General features: G+C 38.9%; 1 protein-coding gene across 2 annotated transcripts in view; it reads left to right on the top strand.

The window, feature by feature from the left end:
• The window catches only part of MKX (mohawk homeobox), a 65,771-nt gene extending 44,073 nt beyond the window's left edge, over window positions 1–21,698 (top strand). For both annotated transcript variants that reach the window (XM_029953191.1, XM_029953190.1), the window contains 2 exons: window positions 19,027–19,060; window positions 19,167–21,698. In XM_029953191.1, the coding sequence (XP_029809051.1) occupies window positions 19,027–19,060; window positions 19,167–19,353 (221 nt within the window). In that variant the 3' untranslated portion in view covers window positions 19,354–21,698. The remainder of the gene's footprint in view (window positions 1–19,026; window positions 19,061–19,166) is intronic.
• Window positions 21,699–22,265: the final 567 nt, after the last annotated feature.

The following is a 22,265-nucleotide window of genomic DNA, read 5'->3' as shown; positions in this document are numbered from 1 at the left end:
TATATATATATATATATATATATATACACACACACACATACATAAAATCTTTTGTGAATCTCAAAGTCAGTAAAAGAAGACAATGGAGGAACGTTCCCTAAAGTACATGGATCAATTCGGCCCTTTAGAGGGAAAGGCTTTTGGAAATCTTTGCTTATTAAATTTTAGTGGCAGTTGGTAAAACTGTGGCAGCACCATCCTTTACATTTGTTCCCTTTGCAAATTTACTAAATTTGCTCATCAAATCACCAAGTTTTGATGAGCATATTTAGTAAATTGGAATAAAAGCCAAAATAGAAAGCATTATATGAATCAGTGAAAATCTCAGCCTTTTACAGACATGGCCTGAGCTGACACAACAGAATCCTCAGGGCCCTTAACAGACCACCACTCGCTCCGAATGAAGGGCTCCAGCCCTAAGTCATTCAATAATAAAACAAGAGTCAGGGTGGAAAATATATCCATTTCAGTGAAGGAAAACTCTTCACTATTATGTAAATTAAACTGAGCAACCCAGAAAGTGAGCATGTGTTCCATTTATCATTTTTCTCATTAGATAAATTTCATAAGGCAGAACCATGTCCCTCTTGTTCACTACTGTCTTACCAGCTGTTAGCAAAATGCACTAATGATCTGTTGATTGATTGGTTTATTGACTGATAGCTGGGGAATATAATAAGTACTTCCACTTCAGAACAGTCTTAGTTTGGAGAGGAATGTATGTATACCTTTTGTTATGTAAATACAACAGCAAGCAAAGTAAATATGATGGGCCAGAATCAATTCTTAGGTAATCAGGAACAGGCTGTATGCTGTGGAAATGGTTTACATTACTCCAAAAGCAAAATTGTGCGTTTAGGGTAAGATATGGTAGTAAAACATTGAGCTTTTGCTTTCTACCGATAGTATAAACATGACTCCAAGATGCAGTCTCTGGAAATAATTTAGTTAACTCTTATTTTTGTATGCATGTTCTGTTCTGGAGACTTGTTGCAAAAGTTGATGGAAAGTTATTTTCTTTAAGTGACAGTGTGTTTACAGAAATTCCTTGAAATCTTGATGGTTATTGAAAAGACTGAAATAAATGTTGCCTCAAACTGCCTGTTGCAGAGCTACCCCACACCTTCCAAACCAGTACCATATTTGTTAGTAAATCACCTAAAATCCATAAAGGTCATGGAGACGGCTCCCTTTGTAAAATGAAATATTTATGTTTTATTCCCAAAAACACATTGTGGATCATTTTGGTGTTTTAAGTTGAAGGTACATAGTAAATTATTCCAAAATTATGGAGGCCAAAAGTCATTCTCTCCAAAAGTTTGTGTAATATCTATTTATCTGTGGGCAGATGACTGCGCAGCATAATAGTATAATCAGAGGCAGACTTTGTCTTGTTAAGTCTAAGTAAACACAGCTGAACATAAGCAAGTTGGACTACAAGGTTTTTTATTTTGAGCTTTGCCAACAACATATGACCTTGGAGAATGCTGCTTTTTTACTACAATCTGCTTTCAATGGAAAAAAAAAAGAATTCATTTTGTTTTGAATTAACAAGTGATGATTAGAAGCTTATTATGTTCTAATTTTTCAATGCAAGACAAATGAATATCATGGATGCACCCAACAAAAAGCCACCTTCCTGAGGGACTTGGTCCCTGTCAGGGAACTGAGTATAAGCTGCCGGGGTGGAAGCCGATTAAATGGAGCTTCTTGCGAAAAGAAAACCTTTTTGTGTTTATTCGTCCTTTGTTCTTTGTCTTTGTGCCATTTCAACAGATTGAAATTGTGGTTCCAGATTCCACGAGAAAATGAACTTTATTGATTTATCCATTCTATAGAAGCATCTGTCCTCAACAGCGAAGAAACTGTGTTGTCATTAAACTTTCAGTTTTCAATAGAAACCCTCATTAACTGCTTTAGGCTTCCCTTCTCCCCCCCCCCCTTTTTTTTAAATGCAAGTTTCTTTTCAGTCACCTAATACTTTCTTCTTTTAGCCTAGTATGGGGTCCAATATTATATTTTTAAAAGGCGCTTTGTGGCTAAAATAAGTTCCTATTAAATATTTCATGTCAAAAAGTGGATTTTAAGTGAGAACTTTGGTAAAAGATGGATTAGTGGAGATTTATCTTGAAACGTCTAGCTTTTTCAATATTCTCTCACTGGCTAGCGGCCAGACAGATCCTCTGTTCTTCCCATTCCTTCACTTAAGGAAACTATTTTTTCCCCTTCCCCCTTCGGGTGTACATTTCCTTCTCAGAGTAAATGCAGTGTATCTTAGAGGTGTGGGACTAATAAAGATTTTTTAAATAATTCATCTTTCAAGTCTGTATTTTACACACTTTTTAAAATCATATATTTGAATAATATTAATGGAGCATAAGGGAAAATATTTAGATCTATGTGCTAAAATGTTATTCTGCATTCAGATTCATATGAGACCCATCCTTACTTATTTGTATGCCTGCTTTTCCTATATGTTGATGAATTTCCATGCTAAAATAAATGTTTTGAGTAGAAAATATTCCTAGAAGTAATCCAGAAACACAGTTTTCTCTTTTACGTTGAGGGTGGCACCATACAGCTCTCAGAATACGTCAACATCCACACTTGAAGGTCGTTAACGCATCTCACACCCTCATCATGTCAAAATCAAACATATCACGGCCTGCCTCCTCCAGAGGGAAATTTGCTTCTCTGCCTTTCTTCCCTGACTCAGAGAATGTCATCTCTGCCCACCCCAGACAGAAATTTAAGGGACATCTCAGACTCCTGCCTCCCATTTCGACACCCACCTAGTCATTCAACAAGTTTGCCCCTATGTCTCAAATCTTGGCTTGCCATCCCCACTGCCACCTCCTTAATTCCAGGACTCCTCACTTCTGCCTTAGGTCCCTGCCATGATCCTGCCTGGCTCCTCCAATCTAGTCTTCCACTAGGGCAAGAAGGAGCTTTCTAAGACCCAGATCTCATCATACCACTGCTAAATATCCCTTACTCATTTCCCATACCTTTCAGGGTAGAACTCACATTCTTTATCTTGGCACGCAAACCCATGAGCCCCTCAGTGCCTGGCCTCTGCTAATCTCTCTTGGTTTGTTTCCCTACTGCCCTGTCTCATGCCTCATTTGTTTCAGCTGCACCAAAAAGAGTTTCCCAAAGGAGCCATACAACATCATGACATTGTGCTTTCACACAGCCAACCCTTCCCTTTCCTTAGGATGCTTTTCCCCATTTTCTTCACCTGAGTAACTCCTGTTCGACTCTGCCTCAAGCCTGTGCTCTCCCATCTTTCCCAGGACTTGGCATTTATTGGTTGGGCATGCTGGCATGAATGGAGGCTTCTGCCTGCTGCCCAAGGCTATCTTCTCCTTTCACAACCCCACCCCCAACCTTGCTTCCTCCCACCCTTGCTCCCACAGCACTTCCCACAAGGAGTTGTTGCCATTTATTTTTCAAAGTATGAGTTGCTTAGGGATGAGATCCATTTGTGGTCTGTATTTCTAAGGCCTACAATAGTGCCTGGCATATAAGATACAGACAGTAAATGTTTGCTGCATAAACCATGGACTTATGAATAAGTAAATAAAGGAAATTAAGAACTTGGAGAAGAGCAAATTCTGTTGCACTGAACATTAAAAGATCTGGCTTCTAGTACTAACCTTACTGTTTACTAGCAATTTCACCTTGGACCTGTCAGTCATTTTTTCTGAGTCTCAGTTGCCACATTATAAAATGGGGTAGATGATATATGCACATAAAAAGGAAATGGGATAAATTGCACGTTTATGACTTCCAAAATGCTCAATAAATATTATCATCACCTGAATTGTGTTAACTTGACTTGACCCTTAATTATGCCCCAAGAAAGGCAGGGGGCAGGAGGTGGAGAGATAAAATGATTTGTACAAAGTATAATTTTCCCTTTGACACAAAAAGATGATTTGGTTTCACCTGGATGAATTTAGATTCACTATAATGTGGTTATACATTCTTTATCAAATGCCAGCCATCCAAAGATGGCAAAAAAATTTAGGAGAAGTCAAGTATTCCTCCCATTCTGACATGCAGTGGAAAGAACTTTTAATAATTATCAGTCTCTTTGTAAAATATCATGAGTATTTGAAATTATATATTGTTTCTCCAATCAATTAAGAATTTCAGGATATCAAATACAGTTGTTTAAGATAAAGCAGTGATACAATTAACATCTTTTAAATGTTATTTAAGTAGTTATTTTATTCCTTGTGAAAAAGACAGGTATAGAAGCTAGTTAGATGTTTATAGAAAATTCTTACTAACAAATTATTATTAGAAAAGTAGCTTATAAGAATTGGGAATTTCCAAAGTTGTGTCCCCAAATTCAAGTGCTATATTCTATCTTGAGTAAGGGCCTTCACATTTAAAACTCTTTCCAGGCAATTAAGAGTAAACACTCCAACATAGGTATATGATTGAATGGTGACACGTGAAAACCTCTGGTCCAATACCTGTTGCATGGCCCAACCCCAAAATGAGCAGCAGGAGACCGGTTGCTGACATAATCCTGGAATTTGCCTTGGTATGCTCATTCTCTCTCACCCAAGATTCCCTGCACATGTTTTGCATATTATGGCTACTAGAGCAACTGAAGTGATATTCTCTAAGCCATTGCAAAACTGAAGCCTTCATAATAGGCAGCCTTGCTCCTTTGAGAATTCTCCACACTAGAGCATCATAGACATAACATGGCTGCCCTTGACCTAGCTTAGATGATTCAAATACAGAAACTATTTCAAGTTGTTATGTTACTTTTTATCTGCTTCCTTTCAAGGTCAATCTTCAACGTTCATTAAAGGTTGCTGCCATTAGAAAGAGCCTATTTCCAATTGTGGAGTAATTGTAGCTGCTATATATTGAGTATTATGGGGTGCCTTGTGTCTTATAGTGATTATTTCTAATTTCTACAGTAGTCCTCATTGGTTAGTACCTATTGTTTTGTATCTATTTTGCAGATGAGAAAAAAGAAGCGCAGAGAGATTAGGTAACTTGCCCCATGCCACATGATAATATGCAGCATAACTGGAATTCAGACCCCAGCCTCTCTGCTTCCAAATCTACACACAGTGTATCTTACTTTTGAGGGAATCAAATGTGGTTAAGTGATTGCACCTTTCACAGTTTGCACAGATTAGCGGGGAACAGGTGTACTTAATTCATGGTAAACCGGAACAAAGGCATGAATCCCCCTAAAGCAGCTAACTCGTTATTCTCTTATTTGTGCCTCTAAGACTGCTAAAGTTAACGTGGAATTCCATTTGAAAAATTCTTCAATTAATCATAAACTCTGACTCCCATTTCTAAAGCAGCGTTTTGATGGATGCTTCCAAGGCTTGCCCCATGCAACTGCCATTACTTCCTCTTTACTCCAGTATAAAAATGATCTTTTTTCTATTTCTGGGGCCACTTTCTGCTTTTCCTAGGCCTTCCAATTATTTTTATTATTATAGTGATTAGTCACGTGACCAGTTAAATGCATAGTCCCCTAGGGCTCTTCATCACTGTTCATCTTTCATTTCTTTATTCTTCTCCTATAAGCTCCTAGAAATCAACTCAAATTTCTTGTTTCTTTCACTTTGAGAGTATTCTTGGTCATCTTCTTGTCCAAGTAAGAATCAATATATTATGTTGTCTAATAAACTGTCTATCATAGAGAATGGCTTTTATAAACTTCCTAAAGGAGGCTGAAAATCAACTGGAAAATGTATCCAGCTACTTCAGATTTGGAAAATGAGAGAAATGCTTCTTCTAAAATCCCTTACTGGCCAACTCTACCTTCTCACCTCCAGTTCTCATCTGACACTGAGGGCTGTGAAACTAAGTGCTGCCCAGAGGCCCAAAACTGTGGCTCACTTCTTCACGTGTGTTTTGTAACTTTTGTTCAGCCCCCACTGTGGGTGGCTTCGGAAGGATGGTTTCTCCTCCTGTGCTCAGTAGATGCCTCAGAAACCTTGGCTTTGGACCCACGTGCAGACTGTATGCATGAAAGTAGTGCTCTCAAGCTGGGAATTAACTGGGTGTGCATCTGAAATAATGGATGTCATGAACAATGCTGGTTTCTTGTAGTCTGCCCTTGAATACCAACCCCTCTTGCTTCCACCTCCTGAGAATAGGAAAATGACTAGAACTACCAAATCCTATTAGGGAGGGGGAAGGCCACATACCTACAAGAGTTTGGGAATCTTACAAGGAATGTATAATTTTCCTGGATCTTATTAGCCTCCCCGCCCCCCAAAAAAGGGCAATTTTTTTATGCTTTCATGATGAAAATGTTTAGTTTGTTTACTCTTATATATGAGAGCCAGGCTCTTTTATACAATACTTTGATTCAAGACAATAATGACTATCTTTTCCTCATTGCCCATTTACCATCTATTTCTGGGTGTCTGGAGAAAATTTAAAATTGAATAATTTTTAAATTATTTTTTAAGAATGTATAGTGTATTTCTGGTGAGAAACAAGAGAGTGGATAAGTGGGTCTAGTTTGTTCTGGAAATGTAACTTTTACTTTCTTTTCTTTTTTGTGCAACTTTCTGCCTTTCCCTTCCTCTCTCTCTCTTTTGTTTAAAATTGATTTAGGAGTATCCAGGTGGCTTAGTTGGTTGAGTTTATAACCTTATATTGGCTCAGGCCATGATCCCATGGTCCTTGTGATTGAGCCCTGCCCAGAGCCTGCTTGGGATTCTCTCTCTCCCTCTCAATCCTTCTTCAGAACTGTATTCAACATTATAACCACTGCATTCAATTTTAGGGATTTGGGCCTTGGTGCATGTGGTTCTGTACCCCCTATCCTTGTTCATGGTGGTTCTGTACCCCTTACTCATGTTCCTTTTTAGAGATCATATAGCTCTAGCTATATCTCAGTGTTGTTGTAAAAATAACATTAAAAATAGCCAAAAGCTGTTTGTAAAACCTCATCACTGAGTTGATGTATAATAAAACAATGCTCCTTTCTTTTTGAGACAGGCCTGAATAAAACATTCTACTAAAGGCAGCAGAAACTAAGTTTACTTTAGTTTTAAAAAGCTTATTATCCTACCCTAGAAAGAAAAATTCGATGTTAGGTTGAATAATTAGTTTTTGATGACCTTATGTGGATTACTAACTGTCACCCTATTTTCCCAAAGGAAATATAAAAAAAATAAAAGAGTTACAAAAATAAAAGGCCCCACCATCACTGCAATATAAAGCTGTGCCAACATGTTTATTTTCAAAACAGAAAACACAGGTCTTATAACAGTATATTGTTACCATCGCTTTTCCAATTAGAAGAAAGGATGATTTGATTATTCTGAAGTATTCTGTAATATATTACAGTTAAAATCTTTGGTTTCTTTATTCTCAAGTTTGTATTTGTAATGACTATCCCTTAATTATATGTCATAGCATATTAAAATTAATAAAACTAGGGGGACACTTGGGTGGCTTAGTCGGTGAAGTGTCGGACTTCAGCTCAGGTCATGATCTCATGGTTCACAAGTTCAAGCACCATGTCGGTGCTCTCTACTTCAGTTTCTGTGTCTCCCTCTCTCTCAGCCCCTCCCCTGCTCTCTCTTTCTCTCAAAAATAAATAAACATTAAAACGAATAAAAATTATAGTAACTGGGGAAAGCAATGCAAGTAAAGTGAAGTGTTTTATCCCCCCCCCAAAAAAAGGTATTTGGGGGCCACCTGACTGGCTCAGTCAGTGGAGCATATGACTTTTAATCTTGGGTTAGTGGTTTGAGCCTCAATTGAGTGTAGAGATTACCTTAAAATAAAAAAACAAGAAATCTTTAAAAAGTCATTTTTAGTGTTATTATATTCATATTTGAGCAAAAGCAATCAAAAAGTAGTTCTGAAGCTGGAGTGCCCATTTCTGAACAATATTTTCCAACAAAAATGTTGTATCTCCTATTCACATGAAGGTAGAATCAAGAACTTGGTTTGTTTGAATACAGCCTTGTTATTTGACCCGTATTAGAACACCAAAAATCCATAATGATTTTTAAAAACTACCAAAGAAATTTGCCTTATGCTGCTACACTTGAGTGAACTCCCAGGAATTCCAGTTGCTAGGAATTTGCCACTTCTAAAGCTCCAGGGCAGTTTTCTCCAGGGGCAGCCCTTTTCTCCATCTGCATTAGAACACCTGCAGAGCTCATTCAAAGGCACACCCCCTGGCATCCCTGTGACCTACAGAATCACAGTCTCAGACAGGGGATCAAGCCTGCCCTTTTGAGAAGTTCCCTTGTGTATTTTATCCTCTGTTTTACAGCATCTCAAGAAGATGGGTTAGAGGCTGAGATGTGGTAGTGGAAGCCCTATATATGGGGCTTAGCATCTCCATGGAATTTGGAGTAGCCCTATGACTGGTGAAGAATGACTGACAAGTGGCTCTTCTTCACTTCAGGAATAGTGACACCAAAGCCTTTCCTTTGGATCAGGCACTGTTCCAAGAGTTTAACACTCACTACCTCATTTAATCCTCACAGCAACCCCATGGGGAAGTAGGTGTTACTATTACCCCCATGCTTTAGGTGAAGACACTTAGATTCAGTATGCATAAATAACTTACCCAAGGTCACATACCTTATGAGTCCTATAGTCCTAGGACACATCTTGTGCTTCAACAAATTATTACAAAAAGGTGGGTTTTGATCCATCAAATGTTTTTGTTCCTCCCTCAAACAGATCAACTTATTCATATTCAGCAATTTATCCCCCACTTTTTTCCTAGGATTCACTTGTATTCTAAATTTAGGTGATAATAGTAGGTTAGGATCTGTATGCCACTGGAATTTAACATCTGCCCTAGGATGTAGATTCCTGAACAAAATTTAGAGTGGATACCTCTGGCAAGATTTAAGGTGAAGGGTGGGGGGTATTTGATATGCTCTTGGTCAAAACAGGTTATCAAAAGACCTCTAGACTGGAAGTACTCTCAGAAGTCCAACCACAGCCACGGCATGGGAAGGAATTTTACCTCCCCCTTATGCTTACTTCCTTTTTAAAAATTTTTTAAAATGTTTATTCAATTTTGAAAGAAGAGAGAGAGAGTGCATGTGAGAGCATGAGTGGGGGAGGGGTAGAGAGAGAGTGAGACACAGAATCTAAAGCAAGCTCCGGGCTCTGAGCTGTCAGCACAGAGCCCAACATGGAGCTTGAACTCACAAACTAGGAGATCATGACCTGAACCAAAGTCCAACACTTAGCCAACTGAGCCACCCAGGTGCCCTATGTCTACTTCCTTTTATAAATTCTCATGTCCTTCAATATCGTCGGCAAAAATCTTCCCAATCTTCATTTCACTTTAGACTTTAAGTGACTGTTTCTGAAATGAAAAACAGAAAATCACAGAACCTTCAAATGTAGAAATGTGTGAACATAGAATGCTGATATGCCAAGTACAGTTTTAACATTTTAAGTATATTAAGAACATTGAAATGTATTTGAAAAGTAGAAGGGCTGGTAATACTGTTCATCTTATGTCTAAAATATGTTTCTTTTCTATTAATAAATACAGCAGATGAACTGTGAGTAGAGAAGCTGTCATTTGCTACTCCTCGGAAAGATCCAAGAAGTTTGTGAACGTCATCTCTTTTACTGTGTCATTTCTGGTGTTAATGCAGTCAGACAGGTTTAACAGCAAGGTCTCCTGGTCTCCAGTGCCATTTCTGGAGATGGTAATTTGAGGAATTTGAAAAGCATGGCAAAAATGTGAGCCAATTCAAAGATACACTATGGTTCATATATCAAAGGAAATATCCTTTTTGATGGGTTTTCAGAAATACTGAAGAGCTTGAAAATACATCGATGAAGTCAGACTCTCCCGCCAGTTCCTAGATCATTACAAATGCATATTTTCCATTTCTTTTTGCTGAAGAAACACATATAATTGCTTCATAACCTAATACTGTGCAGCAATATATTCATTAAACAAGTCAACCTTCTAGAACTACAGTGTGGCAGCTATAAAATTGATCTTGGGAGAAAGCGTTCTTGTGTGATTGTAGAATTTAGAGAATGATTTTGGGCCAAAATTAAGGTTTAGCTAAGAATTGGTAAGTCCATACAGTTTTAAAACTAATAGCCCAACTTGCATGTAAAAGGAGTGCTTTTATAAACAATTAATGCTTCTTGCAACACGAAGGCACACACAGAAGTTATTCACGCATTGTTAGGAAGTCATTTTCTGAGACTTCGGCTAGAAACCTAGCTTTCATAGATGAAACAGTTTGGGTAGCATCTGCAATATTCCCCTTGAGAAAATGAAGATCCACAATTCATTACACACTTAAAGTTTGTAGCTATTCTTTCATGTGGCTCCAGTATGCTTTGTCTTGGCATGTTGTGGCAGTTTGGCACAAAATTACATCAGAAAAGCCATTTTATCCTTGAAGATGATAGGTTCTGCACACTTAATTCATTAATCTGAGCTGATGGGCTTTGCCCTGAGTTAAAGTATTTTGATCTTCCATAATGGTTTTCTTTTTTTCTAATTAATTTATTTATTTTGAGAAAGAGAGAGAGCATAATATGGGGGGTGGTGGGGAGAGGAATAGGGTCAGAGAAGGGGAGAGAAAATCTCAAGCAGACTCCATGCTGTCAGCAAAGAGCCTGATGTGAGGCTTGATCCCACAAACCCTGAGATAATGACCTGAGCCAATATCAAGAGTCAGACACTCAACCAACTGAGCCACACAGGAGCCCCTATATAATGGTTTTCCTATTAAATCTCTGAACCATGCCAATTTTCCTAGTGACTACATTCAACCCCATATCTTAGATATAAAAAGCAAAGTGAGTAAGGAGGTTAATTTTTAATTATTTTATAAGGGTTTATATAGTGCTTGCTATACGTACTCAAGTTCTCTTCTGTTTCAGAAAATATTCAATCATGTGGTCCACATAAGAAGCTTCTGAGTCTAGCACTATTAGCCCCATTTTATAGGTGACAAAATTGAAGCACAGAGAAGTCAAGCAGCTGGCCAGCTGTCACACAGATCGTAAGTGGTAGAGCAGGGATCCAACTCCTGCCGTTAGTGCCAGGGTCTAGGCTCCAACCACTGCACTAAGCTGCCTCCATGCCTCACACCAGACCACCCTCCTAGTTAATAGCGATGAGCTAAGAATAGAAATGAGAATATTTAACATTTCCAGACCCCCTTTCTGGTCATTCACCAACAATTTCCTCCCCATAGACTGCATTCTAATCTTCAAAGTGAAGTTTCAGACTGAGCGTTTTAGACTTTGGGTAGGTGGAGCCTTTGAGATCACAGAGGAGCAATCTTAGTAGATGGGATTATGCAGAATAACTTAGCATCAAGGATATTTAATATACTTAGTGAAAAGGATTGAAAGTGAAGTTGAGACATTATAACTGGGTGGCACTCTGCTTATTTGAAAACTTACTTTCAAGTTACAAATCCCACCTTTAGTCCTCCAGCCTAGACTAATGAGGTCAGAATACCTGTTTTACAGTAACAAAGGGAACTACGGAAAGCCATCAAGGCTACTACTCCCTGACTGATAAGGAGCCAGGCAACACTTTTATAGGTTTACACACAGACATAGGTACTACGGGAACAATAAAGATGTTCTGTTGTTGTTGATGGAAATATAACCTTATCCTGAAAGCTTTGAGATGTCATCTTACCCACACCCCGACCAAGGAGCTCTTCGCGATTGGTTCAGAACAGAGGGGTGTGGTTTCTCATTTTTATTTCCTGGCAGGAGTTAGAGGAGATGATGCATTGACAGAGAGGCAGCCGAAGGTGGGATCCTGTGGATCCAGGACATCTGGGCATCATTAGCCATAGTGAGGGGCCAGCCCACATGAGAGGTAGCAGGAAGGAAAAGAATCTCTGGCCAGATAGTAGAAGTCATGGCTGGAGGAAACACTGGCTTAATTTTTGGAAAAGATTTTTCTTCAAACTCTGAAGTGATTTTGGAAGTCACTCATTCTTTAAGGCCTCAGGATAAATAATTTAGCTAGCATATTGCAAAAGGGGAAAAAATACTAACTCTACCCATGAAGATGAGGTGGGTTTCATTTTATAATTCTCACTATTCAAGGGCACTTGCCTGGGTGACTCAGTTAAGTATCCAACTTCAGCTCAGGTCATGATCTCACAGTTTGTGGGTTTGAGCCCCACGTCGGACTCTGAGCTGACAGCTCAGAGCCTGGAGCCTGCCTCAGATCTGTGTCTCCCTCTCTCTGCCACTCCCCTGCTTATTCTCTGTCTCCCTCTGTCTCTCAAAAAATAAATTTAAAAAACATTAAAAAAATTCTAATTCTATTTGGAAAGCTTTCAAAACTCCCCCCATCTTGAGGTTCTCAAAACTCAGTGAACAGTGTTCTTGATACTGCCCCCAGTTCAGCTGCAGTATTGTCCTGTCATGGACATGCTGAAGTGTTCAAGTAGAACTCACTTTTGGTTGTAGTAGAACTGGAAGAAGCAGCTCAGTCATCAACAGATAAGTGTTGCAGGTTGTTGGGAATGTTTTTCCCTTCCTATTGAGGCAAACATTACTTAGAATGATTTATCATTGCTCATTCAGAAGCTCTGACTACCCCCAAAGAGAGGCTAACCACAAAAATTTCCTCTAAAAGTGATGCAGCCACAGCTGTCTAGGACTTATTTAGCAGTAATACACTCCGGGCAAGAGAAGAGCGATTATAAGGCTATCACATCTATTAAAATGTCACTCTAATTAAAGCATGGTGAAGAGCTCAAGGGTGCCTGGAGTCCCTACCCCGTGATTTGGACAGATTTTTTTTTATATTACAGATGACATTATAGGCAGGAAAAAAAAAGTCTCTTTTTGCACTTCTCTGGTCTAAAATGCCAACAAAAAGAGCAGTAAAGGTGCTTAATAGGTTGTTAATAAGTTGTCATTCCACAGGCTTTCCACATAATCAGTGCATTAAGCCTTGCCACAGTCTTTGAAGGTGGCTTTATCGACAGAGAGCAGTCAAATAATTGAATGCAGGAGTTAAAATCATGACTTTCAGAGTCAACTGATATGCAGCTGAGATTCACCAGCCCCGCTGCCAAACTGAGTCCTTCGCAAGTTTCCGGACCCCTCTAAGCTGCAGTGTCATTTGTAAATAAGGGCTATGGTGCTATTTCAGAGGGTTATTGTAAGCAGTTCACCAGATAACGTTTTCGGGTTCCTGGCATGGTGCAGGCATATGAATAAGCATTCAATCAATGTTAGTGATTGTTTATTTTAAAGATAACCCTTTCGTGTAACATTTGAGTCCCTCAATATTTAAGTTTAAACTGGATGAAGCTGGATTTTGAATTCTTTCAATCTGTTTCTATTTCACAGACAAAAACCATTGCTATCGTGTCCCGCCCCAGCCAGCAGGGCGGAGAATCGTCGCGGGTTCTTTTCCTGAGAGAGGGAGAGAAAGGGCAGGAAGGGGGAGCACAGAGAGTAAAGACAGCACACACTTTCGATCAAGCCTCTTCTCTTTATTGAGAAAACCCCGTATCTTATAAAGGTTTCGAGGCGGGAAAACAAGGCAGCTGACCTAGGTCGGTTGCTAGGAAATAGGGTTAAGGGATTAAGGCTGGAGTAAAAGAGGAACCAGACTAAAGTGTTCTAGCACAGCGCCTGAGGGGCTGATGCTACCCTGCCTGCAGGCGGTTGAGCTTTGAACTTCTGGCTTCTCCTCTGACAGGGAGTGGCGCTCCCCTGCCTATTTTGCAACTCCCCTCAGGGAGTGACAAATCCAGCTAGCAAATGGCCAAGCAGCTGAAATCTTTGTCGCTTCCCATACATTGCCACATCAGGGAAAGCCGAATGGTAGATTATTACCTTATTTATTAGCAAAGTATAAGGCAAAAGTAGAAGTTCAGTGGAAAAGAGCAAACATGTACAGAATGATCCCATATTTAAAAATATATATAAACTCACTTGGAAAGCCATATATCCAAATATTATATTTGTTAACCCTAAATTTCCTTTATTTTTCTCTTGTATAATTTTCCCCAGATTTTCTGCAGTAAGCCTGTATTCCTTTCTTATTAGAGAAAAACAGCATATACTAATTAAAATTTCTTTTTAATGTTTTATTTTTAAGAGAGAGAGTGTGTGTGTGTGAGCAGGGAAGGGGCAGAGAGAGAGAGACACAGAATCCGAAGCAGGCCCCAGGCTCCAAGATGACAGTATAGAGCCTGACATAGGGCTGGAACTCACAAACTATGAGATCATGACCTGAGCCGAAATGGGATGCTCAACTGACCAAGCCACCCAGGCGCCCCATTAATGCTAATTATAAAAGGACCGAAGTCTAGAGTCACAGTAGAACCAATCTGTCGGTGTGTGTGTGGCCCCACCTGGATCTAGTATGTGGGGAAGGAGAGATAGAGGCCATTGAAAGTGGGAGCAGGGGGCCCCAAGGATCGCTCCGTCCATTTGATGTAAAGTCCTGCAGATTTTGAGCCATCAGTATTTTGTAATCTTGAGCGAGGTCTTCCATGTGCCCAGTTCACCAGAGTCTCGTTCTTTACTTCAGTTGTTCCAAGTAGGTAAATAACTCCAGAAACTGATCTGGTGTCCTTGGGGGCTCTTGGGACCTCCAAGATCAGCACATCAAACCCTGGCTGTCCACCCTGCTGTTCGCAGTAATGGCCCCAAAATGGACACAGTGTCAGGGAACGCAATTGTCAAGCATCTGGAGCTCTGACCCTCTCCATTTTAATTTAGGGAAATACACAGTACATGATTTTTAGATTATTTAATTTTTTTAAATCCTCATATTCTTTATTTACGTTTCAGTGGTGCGAGTTACTACTCCACATTTGCAGAATATTTTTAAGCATTCCTAACTTTAGGGCTTATTGATTAAATTTGAAAAAAATCTCAGAGAAACAGATCTGACTATATTTTTGTCTCTTTTTATGACTATAACTCTTTACTTCAGGAATATATATCAGAACTAATACATTTCTAAATTGCACTTACCAAAATTGAGTGGATACTTTGCCCACAGAGCTTGGTGCTTACACATCTCGAATTGCAATAGAAGTGGTTTTCAATATAATTGTTTCTCGACGTAACTTTATAAGGAAACACATGTCCAAACTGAGGAGAGCCCCACTTTAAGTTTTAACATGGTTTGGGTTTTACGGCATCCAAGATTTTCCTAACTACGCACCTCTTTTTTTTCTTTCCTTTTCTTTTCTGGTCTTAAAACACACTCTTTTGGCTGGTTCAATAAGTTGTTCCTGCCAACCAGTTGCTTTTATGGTAATTGACAGCATAGCTGATTTTTGGAACCTTACAATCTAAAAAGGCGTTTTAGCCCAGACTTTGGAAAGGCCCAGCCAAGCTACTTGCAGAGTGAGAGATACAGCTGAGCTGAATGTGGGGCAGTCAGACCCTAAGTCTGTGCATGTTAATTAACAGCAGTGAGACGTCTGCTCCCGGCCCAGACTTCACATTTCTCTCTTTTCAGCAGCATTACAGAATCCTTCCTTCCCCTGTCAGTTGTTCCTCGACACCAGTTCTGGAGGGGAGCCCGTAAGACCACCTATCTGTGGTGACAGAAGTGGCATGAGCCGCCTGAGCCCTGGTGATGGGTCAGTAGACCCACCGCTCTTAACTATTGGCTGAAAAGACACAAAATACTTGAACCAGATAAAAGCCAGCATAAGGGAAAAAACATCTTCACGTTTAATATTGTTATTGAATACAATGAGTGGGTTGTAAGTTTTCTGAGTTCCCCTCAAATGAATCAGTTCTCTAAAGTAGCTGGGGTAACTCCCCAGATTTCATCCCCACATAAGGAATAGAAAAACAATCTCCCCAAAGTACCAGATCTTGATTGTTCTTTGCTTTCCTACAAAAGCACAGATGTTTCAGAGTGAAAGGATCCCTGTTTGCTATCTACCTATTGCTAGTTCTTCTGGGAACTAGAACACCCAGCTCTGAAGGAGGTGGCTCTTGGACTCATAATATCTTAGTGACACCAGGCAACTTCCCAATAACAGCAACAGGAAAAGCATGTCCTCCTAACACCAATTTAGGTTTGAACCCAAAGCACCCTGGACACGGAGACTCCTCCCACACCAAAAAAAAAAAAAAAAAATAGTAGTGATCACCTCTTTCTTGTTGGTTTGAAATGTTTGACATTGAGTTTTGTTACACACTGCTTTCACATTGCTATTGATAGAGAAGCAAAACATTCCTTCTGTTCATTACTTTTTATGAAGACTTTTCTAATGTTGATGGGGAAGATCATACCTAATGACATTGAACGTACCCTTCTGCCTGAGAAACACAATACGGGGTGTAGTCTCTTGAATACTGCCGAGCACATTGTTGAAATTTGTGAAACTAATTAAGAATACCCAAACAGGCATTGGAGTCTATGTTTTACACTTCAAAGGTATTTTCATAGGCACCAAACTGTAAAACCTATACACCCCAAGAGTAAGCAGAGTTTTATAATTTCACAGTTGGCTGTAGCAAATTTGTTTTTTAGTGGACCGAGTTCAGGGAGGCAGCCCCAGGGAGTGCCAGCAATGGCCAGCCGTTAAGGGGGCTGGAGGACATACAAGTTCACGCTTCGTCTTAAGTACAAACTCTCCGTGGACCTTAACAGTGACTTACATGTTCTCCTTTCACGTGCAGGCTCCTCCACTCATGTATGGCATTTGTGGGCACTGTAACCCTTACATAGTTGATAGCCACAGGCTACCTTCTTGTCATCTGCAGCCATGACTCTCAGGTTGGCCATTCAGGTAGGGAATCTGACTCGGGTCTTTGTCTGTGAGCCACAGCATCAGTTACATGGTCTTTTCTAAATTATGTTTTGTTATTTCCTTAATGTTATTTAAGCTTCGTGGAACTTATTCTGCTTTTGCCAAGTCTCTCCATTGAATAAATATCTCCATAACCTATTGCTTCACTTTGGCAACAGAATTGTTGCAATTTGTGGGCAAAATTGAGCAAGGGCCTAGATCTTTTTTTCCCCCCTCTGTAAAATATCCAATGTTGCTGGCTTCCCTCTCCTAAACAAAGGCCTTGACTTGTTCTCTGTTTCAGTAATGCAATGTCTCTGTCATTCCTGAGTAAAGATTTACAGATAATAGTGTAAAACAAAGAATGACTTAGCGGATGTAACAGACACATATAGAGTCACATAGAAAGTCAGTAATACTAAATAAGCTAAGACGTGAAGTGTTTAGAATACTGCCTAGCACATAGAAAGTAATCTGCAAACTAAGATTATCGGAGTTCCATGAATTAAAGATTGTCATTCTTTGCCTCCAATTGCATAAGTAATTTTATAATTCCAAAAATATCAAAAGCAGCAGAAATATAGCTAACCATCCAGGCCATCCGAGTAGGGACCAGAAGATCCAGACTGTTACCGTCCATCCATCACAGGCCCAGCTAGTTCCCCAAAGATAAATGGAAGATTAAAGAAAGAGACTAATGTTTGTTGTTCTGTTTGGAGACAGACACGTAGCATCTCATTTATTCCTCATAATAACCTTGTCATTTATGTTTGTGTTTTGTTTACTTGACCTTTTTTTAAGCTCCCTGGGTCTCTAGGAAGGGTTGTGCAAAGAGCTCATAGTGATCCAGTATTATCTCCAGGTCCATACCATGAGGCCTGACTCAGGATGCACTACCAGGCTTTCCCAATTCGTTTTCCATCCTAGAGGACATAGGGTTTATCTGACCCATCTCTCATTTTCTCTTGACCAAATCTTCCCTGGAGAATTTTATACTGATCACACTGTATTATGATCATGCTGATGCTCTTATTCTCAAGTCTCATGACTCCCTTAGAGCCCAGAACTGGAAATTATGCTGCCTGGCCCAACTAGCCTTGGGTATTGCAGAGGGAAAAAAATGCCTTTTGAGTTGGGGGGAGATAAAACAGAGGGAGAGGACTGAAGGCAGGAAAAGATTTCCAAAGGCCATAGAAACAGAAGAAGGCCTTGAGCAAGCATTGTGTTTTTCATGTTTCTTGTGCGGGGCAAAGTGCCTCTTTCTGTAGCTACTGGGTAATATTTATTGTTGTTGATGGTGATGGTGGTGGTCGTGATTTAACCTAGTTTTGGAGACTTAGAGGCTGATGGGGAGTTTCAACCCCACTCTTTTGTCCCCAGTTCCCAAGCCATGCCAGCGGACCCTCTTTACCCTCTGACCATCTTTCCCTCCAGCATGTCTATTTTTGTGTTCCCAATCATATTCTCTTAGCCTAAGAGATACCTAGGGAGATTTAACCAAGATCAAGAGCCCATTTCATCCTTCTTCATAATGATGGTAGACATCAGTGCCTGACAGAGGGAATCTACCCCAATAGAGAGAGTACATAAGCAAAGCTCACACCCTAATGCTCATTTCCTGCAGTAAGAGGGTTTCCTGTGCAGCTTGAAGACTGATGCCTGCATATTCTAATATGCCGGAAGTCCTGTGCTGCTGTCAGTATTGAATCTGTCACTCTGGTTAGCTAGTTAGAGGGACCATTTGCCAGTCCTTTTTCTGAGATGAAGATTTGAGTCCCATGAAATCGTAGAGATCTTCTGAAGATTTTCTAAGAACTAACTCCCTTATTTTATAGTCGAGGAGACTGCATCCCAGACTTTGTGGGGCATCATAGTCTGTCCAAGGGTACACAGCAGGTAAGTGAGGTAATGAGGCCAGAACCTGGCCCCAGGAAGAACTAGCATTCCTGTCCCTGGGATGTTTTCCTCCTCATGAAAAGCCCAATTTCTCAGCATAAATTAATGTCAGATTTTTGTTTACTTATGAAAGCTATTTTTACTTCTTTATTACCTGCTCTCATCCTGCTTCTTTGCAAAGAGATTTCTTTTGTATCTTAATTTAAACTACTTTGTCTTTGCAAAAAAATAATTAACTAATTTCAATCAGATTTCCTGATGAACTTCTAATGCCTGGTAAATTGATGATGCAACTCCTAAGATTAAAAAAGAAAGAAAAAAGGGAAAGTAATCGAATTTTTGCTTGCCTTTATAGACGCTCTGGAAAATGGATCCAATAAGGGTGACAGGTGAGACATATGTTCTTATTTGCCACTTGTGCTTTTCACTGGCGGCATTTTCTGTGTACACTGCGGTAAGTTTGATCATTTTCTTTTCTTTTTTGCTTAAATTCAGTGCAGCCAATAGGAGGGGACCAAGCAAGGATGACACATACTGGAAGGAGATTAATGCAGCGATGGCCTTAACCAATCTTGCGCAGGGCAAAGACACACTGCAGGGGACTACCAGCTGCATCATCCAGAAGTCGTCACACATAGCGGAAGTAAAGACGGTCAAAGTGCCACTGGTTCAGCCATTTTAAGGGTTTGTCGCTGTTCAGACCTCCGGCTGTGCTTCCTGTCAGTTTTTTCCATCCATCCTCATCTTTAGAGCCGAAGCAGAAGTGAAAATGACTCCCTTTCAAACCTCTTTTTGTTTTTAATTATTCTAAATATATCATTTAGTTGCTTCTATAAGAGACATATAAATTATAAAAACCTCACTTTAATCAAAAGTAGTAACTTATTTTATGTTACTCAAACTATGCATAAAGTGTCTGCATTGCCATTACAGTAAGTGCCTTGCTTCCCCCTTCCCCCCCAAAATAAGCAACAACGTGGGCACAGCAGAGCCGCTGTGCCTCAAATGACAACGCCACCATGCTTGTTAGTCTGTGTGTGTCCTTCCAGATGGGCCTAAACATTCCAGGACAGAAACCAGAACTACTGGAAGCCCTCAAAATGTTTTCAGTAGTTCACATGTTAAAATCTACGCAGCCCAAATGAAATGTTCCTTTAAAAAAAAAAAAACTGCTGCAGTATTTAAAATTGTTCAGCATGCTTTTCAGAGTGACAGTGAGAATTTCATGCATGTATCTTGCCTGCATATCCTACACACTACAAAGTTCCAAAATGAAAGGAGCGGCAACGGCAAAATATGTATAATTAAGAAGAATCCCAGTGAATCCATTGTGATCTGGAAAACTTTTTCCAAGCACTGCTGGAAAATGCCACAATGCCCTTTAGAGTAATTTGAATTTTCTCTTTCTTACGTTCTGCAGAAGTGTTTTAAAATTTTATTATATAAATCGCTCAGAATTTTCCCGTACAGCACTAAACCTGTAGTTGAGTTTTAACACATAATCCTGTTTGCATTAGAGGTCAGTGCTTTTTGTGATGGAAAGTTTTTCATATAGAATGGCTGAAAACCTTTTATTGGGTTCATTTCAAATTATAATTGCTGATGGACAATTTATATTGCAACGAGAACAAGACAACGAAAGAAATGTATCTCTTATGTGACTGTACATACACACACATAAAATTGATTTTTAAATTTAAAACATATGGAAAACAAAACATTGACAGTCTTTGAATTTTGCCAAGTAGGACATTTAAGGAAAAATTAAGTGAAATCATGCATTAAAAGAAAGAACATTTTGTTTCTAAATTAGACTATCATTGAGTGAGAATAATCAATATCAAGAAAGAAGAATCTCGTTTTCAATAAACAATAATATTCTAATCAGCTTGGGGAGACTTGAAACTTGAATAAACAGCGGAGATGCCAAATATAACAGAGTATATGTGCTACAGAGAAGTAAAAAGGATTTGACTCTTTTATGGTGGGATGTTTTTTCTGGGTATGTAATCTATTTTGTAATTTTTTTTTAACTGGAAAGCTTTTTTGTGAGTGTGAATAAGAGCCAATAGTGCAGCCATGTGGTGATATTTTTCTTTATTTTGCAAAACGCTTTTAAAACCAAAGGCTGCTCTAGTTGATATATGGACAATATCAATCTTGATATAAATTGTAGGACACTTTTTCATGTAACATAGCATTTGGGGATTGGGTTTATTTAGTGTAATGAAGATAATTTGATATAAAAATATTTTGTATATATATATTTTTACTTTGTTTTCTAAATTGCTGTTTGCAGTAACAGTAAGTGCAAAGCAAGATATGTTAAGTTATGACTGTATGATCAGATGAAGTATGAGTTCTTTTGGTTTACATCCTTAGGTAATTACAGATCATGATTAAAACTTCAGAATCTTTATAAATTAATTTTGTCAAAATGTGATCCTGTCAGAGAAAACTAAGGACAAATACTTCACTCTTTTTCATACTATTATAAGTTATTCTGGTATTAAATATTTTAATAAAATTGATTTTCTTTTGTCACATTTCAGTTAGGTGAATGGATGCTGGTTGTTTTTTATTTGAATTAATCATAATTCATTTTTACCATCTTTTTAAAAAGAATCAGCAGATTTGTTCTGTGATATAAAATATGGATGACAAGCCAATATAAGAGAGCTTTCACATGATTTTTTTTAAATACCAAAGGTTGGAATCTGGCCTATAAACACATCAAGAAGATTTTATAATTAGGACATCCTTGGCAATATCTCCAATTGCAATTACTTTTAATTTATTTTTTCTTTTGCTGCTTTAACATTTTCTGGAAATTGAAATCCCCCCATCCTTTAAAAGAATCTTGAACAATGCTGAGCCAGCAGCTAAGAATCTAACTCATAATTTATGTTGTAGAGAAATAGAATTACCTCTATTCTTTGTTTTGCCATATGTAATCATTTTAATAAAATTAATAACTGCCAGGAGTTCTTGACAGATTGAAAATAAAAGTTAATTTCTAGACCTCAATGATCATATGAATTTTGTTTTCCTTTGAGAGTTGACCAGGTGGAGAAAGAAGTAGAACAGAAGGGTCCATTATACGCTGTAACTCTCTTCAGGTTGGTAAGGGACATGATATGGGAGTGCTGCGTTTGCATTAGTTTGACTTTCATCACCTTAGACCACCAACCCACCTTTTAAGAGCCGAGGAAAAGAGAGTATGATGCTAACTGTTAAAATATATAACTTTAAAATGAACATTTTCCCTAAATACCTTCTTTCAGTAGCTACTACAGTAAGCATTATTACCATTTGCTATGTATGTAGTGGAGAGAATCTTGACTTTGAAGACAGACAGATCTATGTTTGAATCTCAGCTCTGCCACTCACTACCGTGAGACAGACTCAGTCACTCTTGGCTTAGGTTTCTTCATCTGTAAAGTGAGAAGAATGAGTCATATCTATAGATTTGCTGCAAAGTGTAGAGATATGTAGGATATATAAAGTGCCTACCACAGTGTCTGGTATTAAAAGGTGCTTAGTAAATAGAAAGCATTATCATAATTATAATTACTCTATGTAGGGTTTGTGTAC

Source organism: Suricata suricatta, chromosome 10 (assembly GCF_006229205.1).
Source record: "Suricata suricatta isolate VVHF042 chromosome 10, meerkat_22Aug2017_6uvM2_HiC, whole genome shotgun sequence".
In the NCBI taxonomy this organism is placed as follows: Eukaryota; Metazoa; Chordata; class Mammalia; order Carnivora; family Herpestidae; genus Suricata; species Suricata suricatta.
The sequence above is the reverse complement of the archived record's forward strand: the minus strand, read 5'-3'. Positions and strand labels throughout refer to the sequence as shown.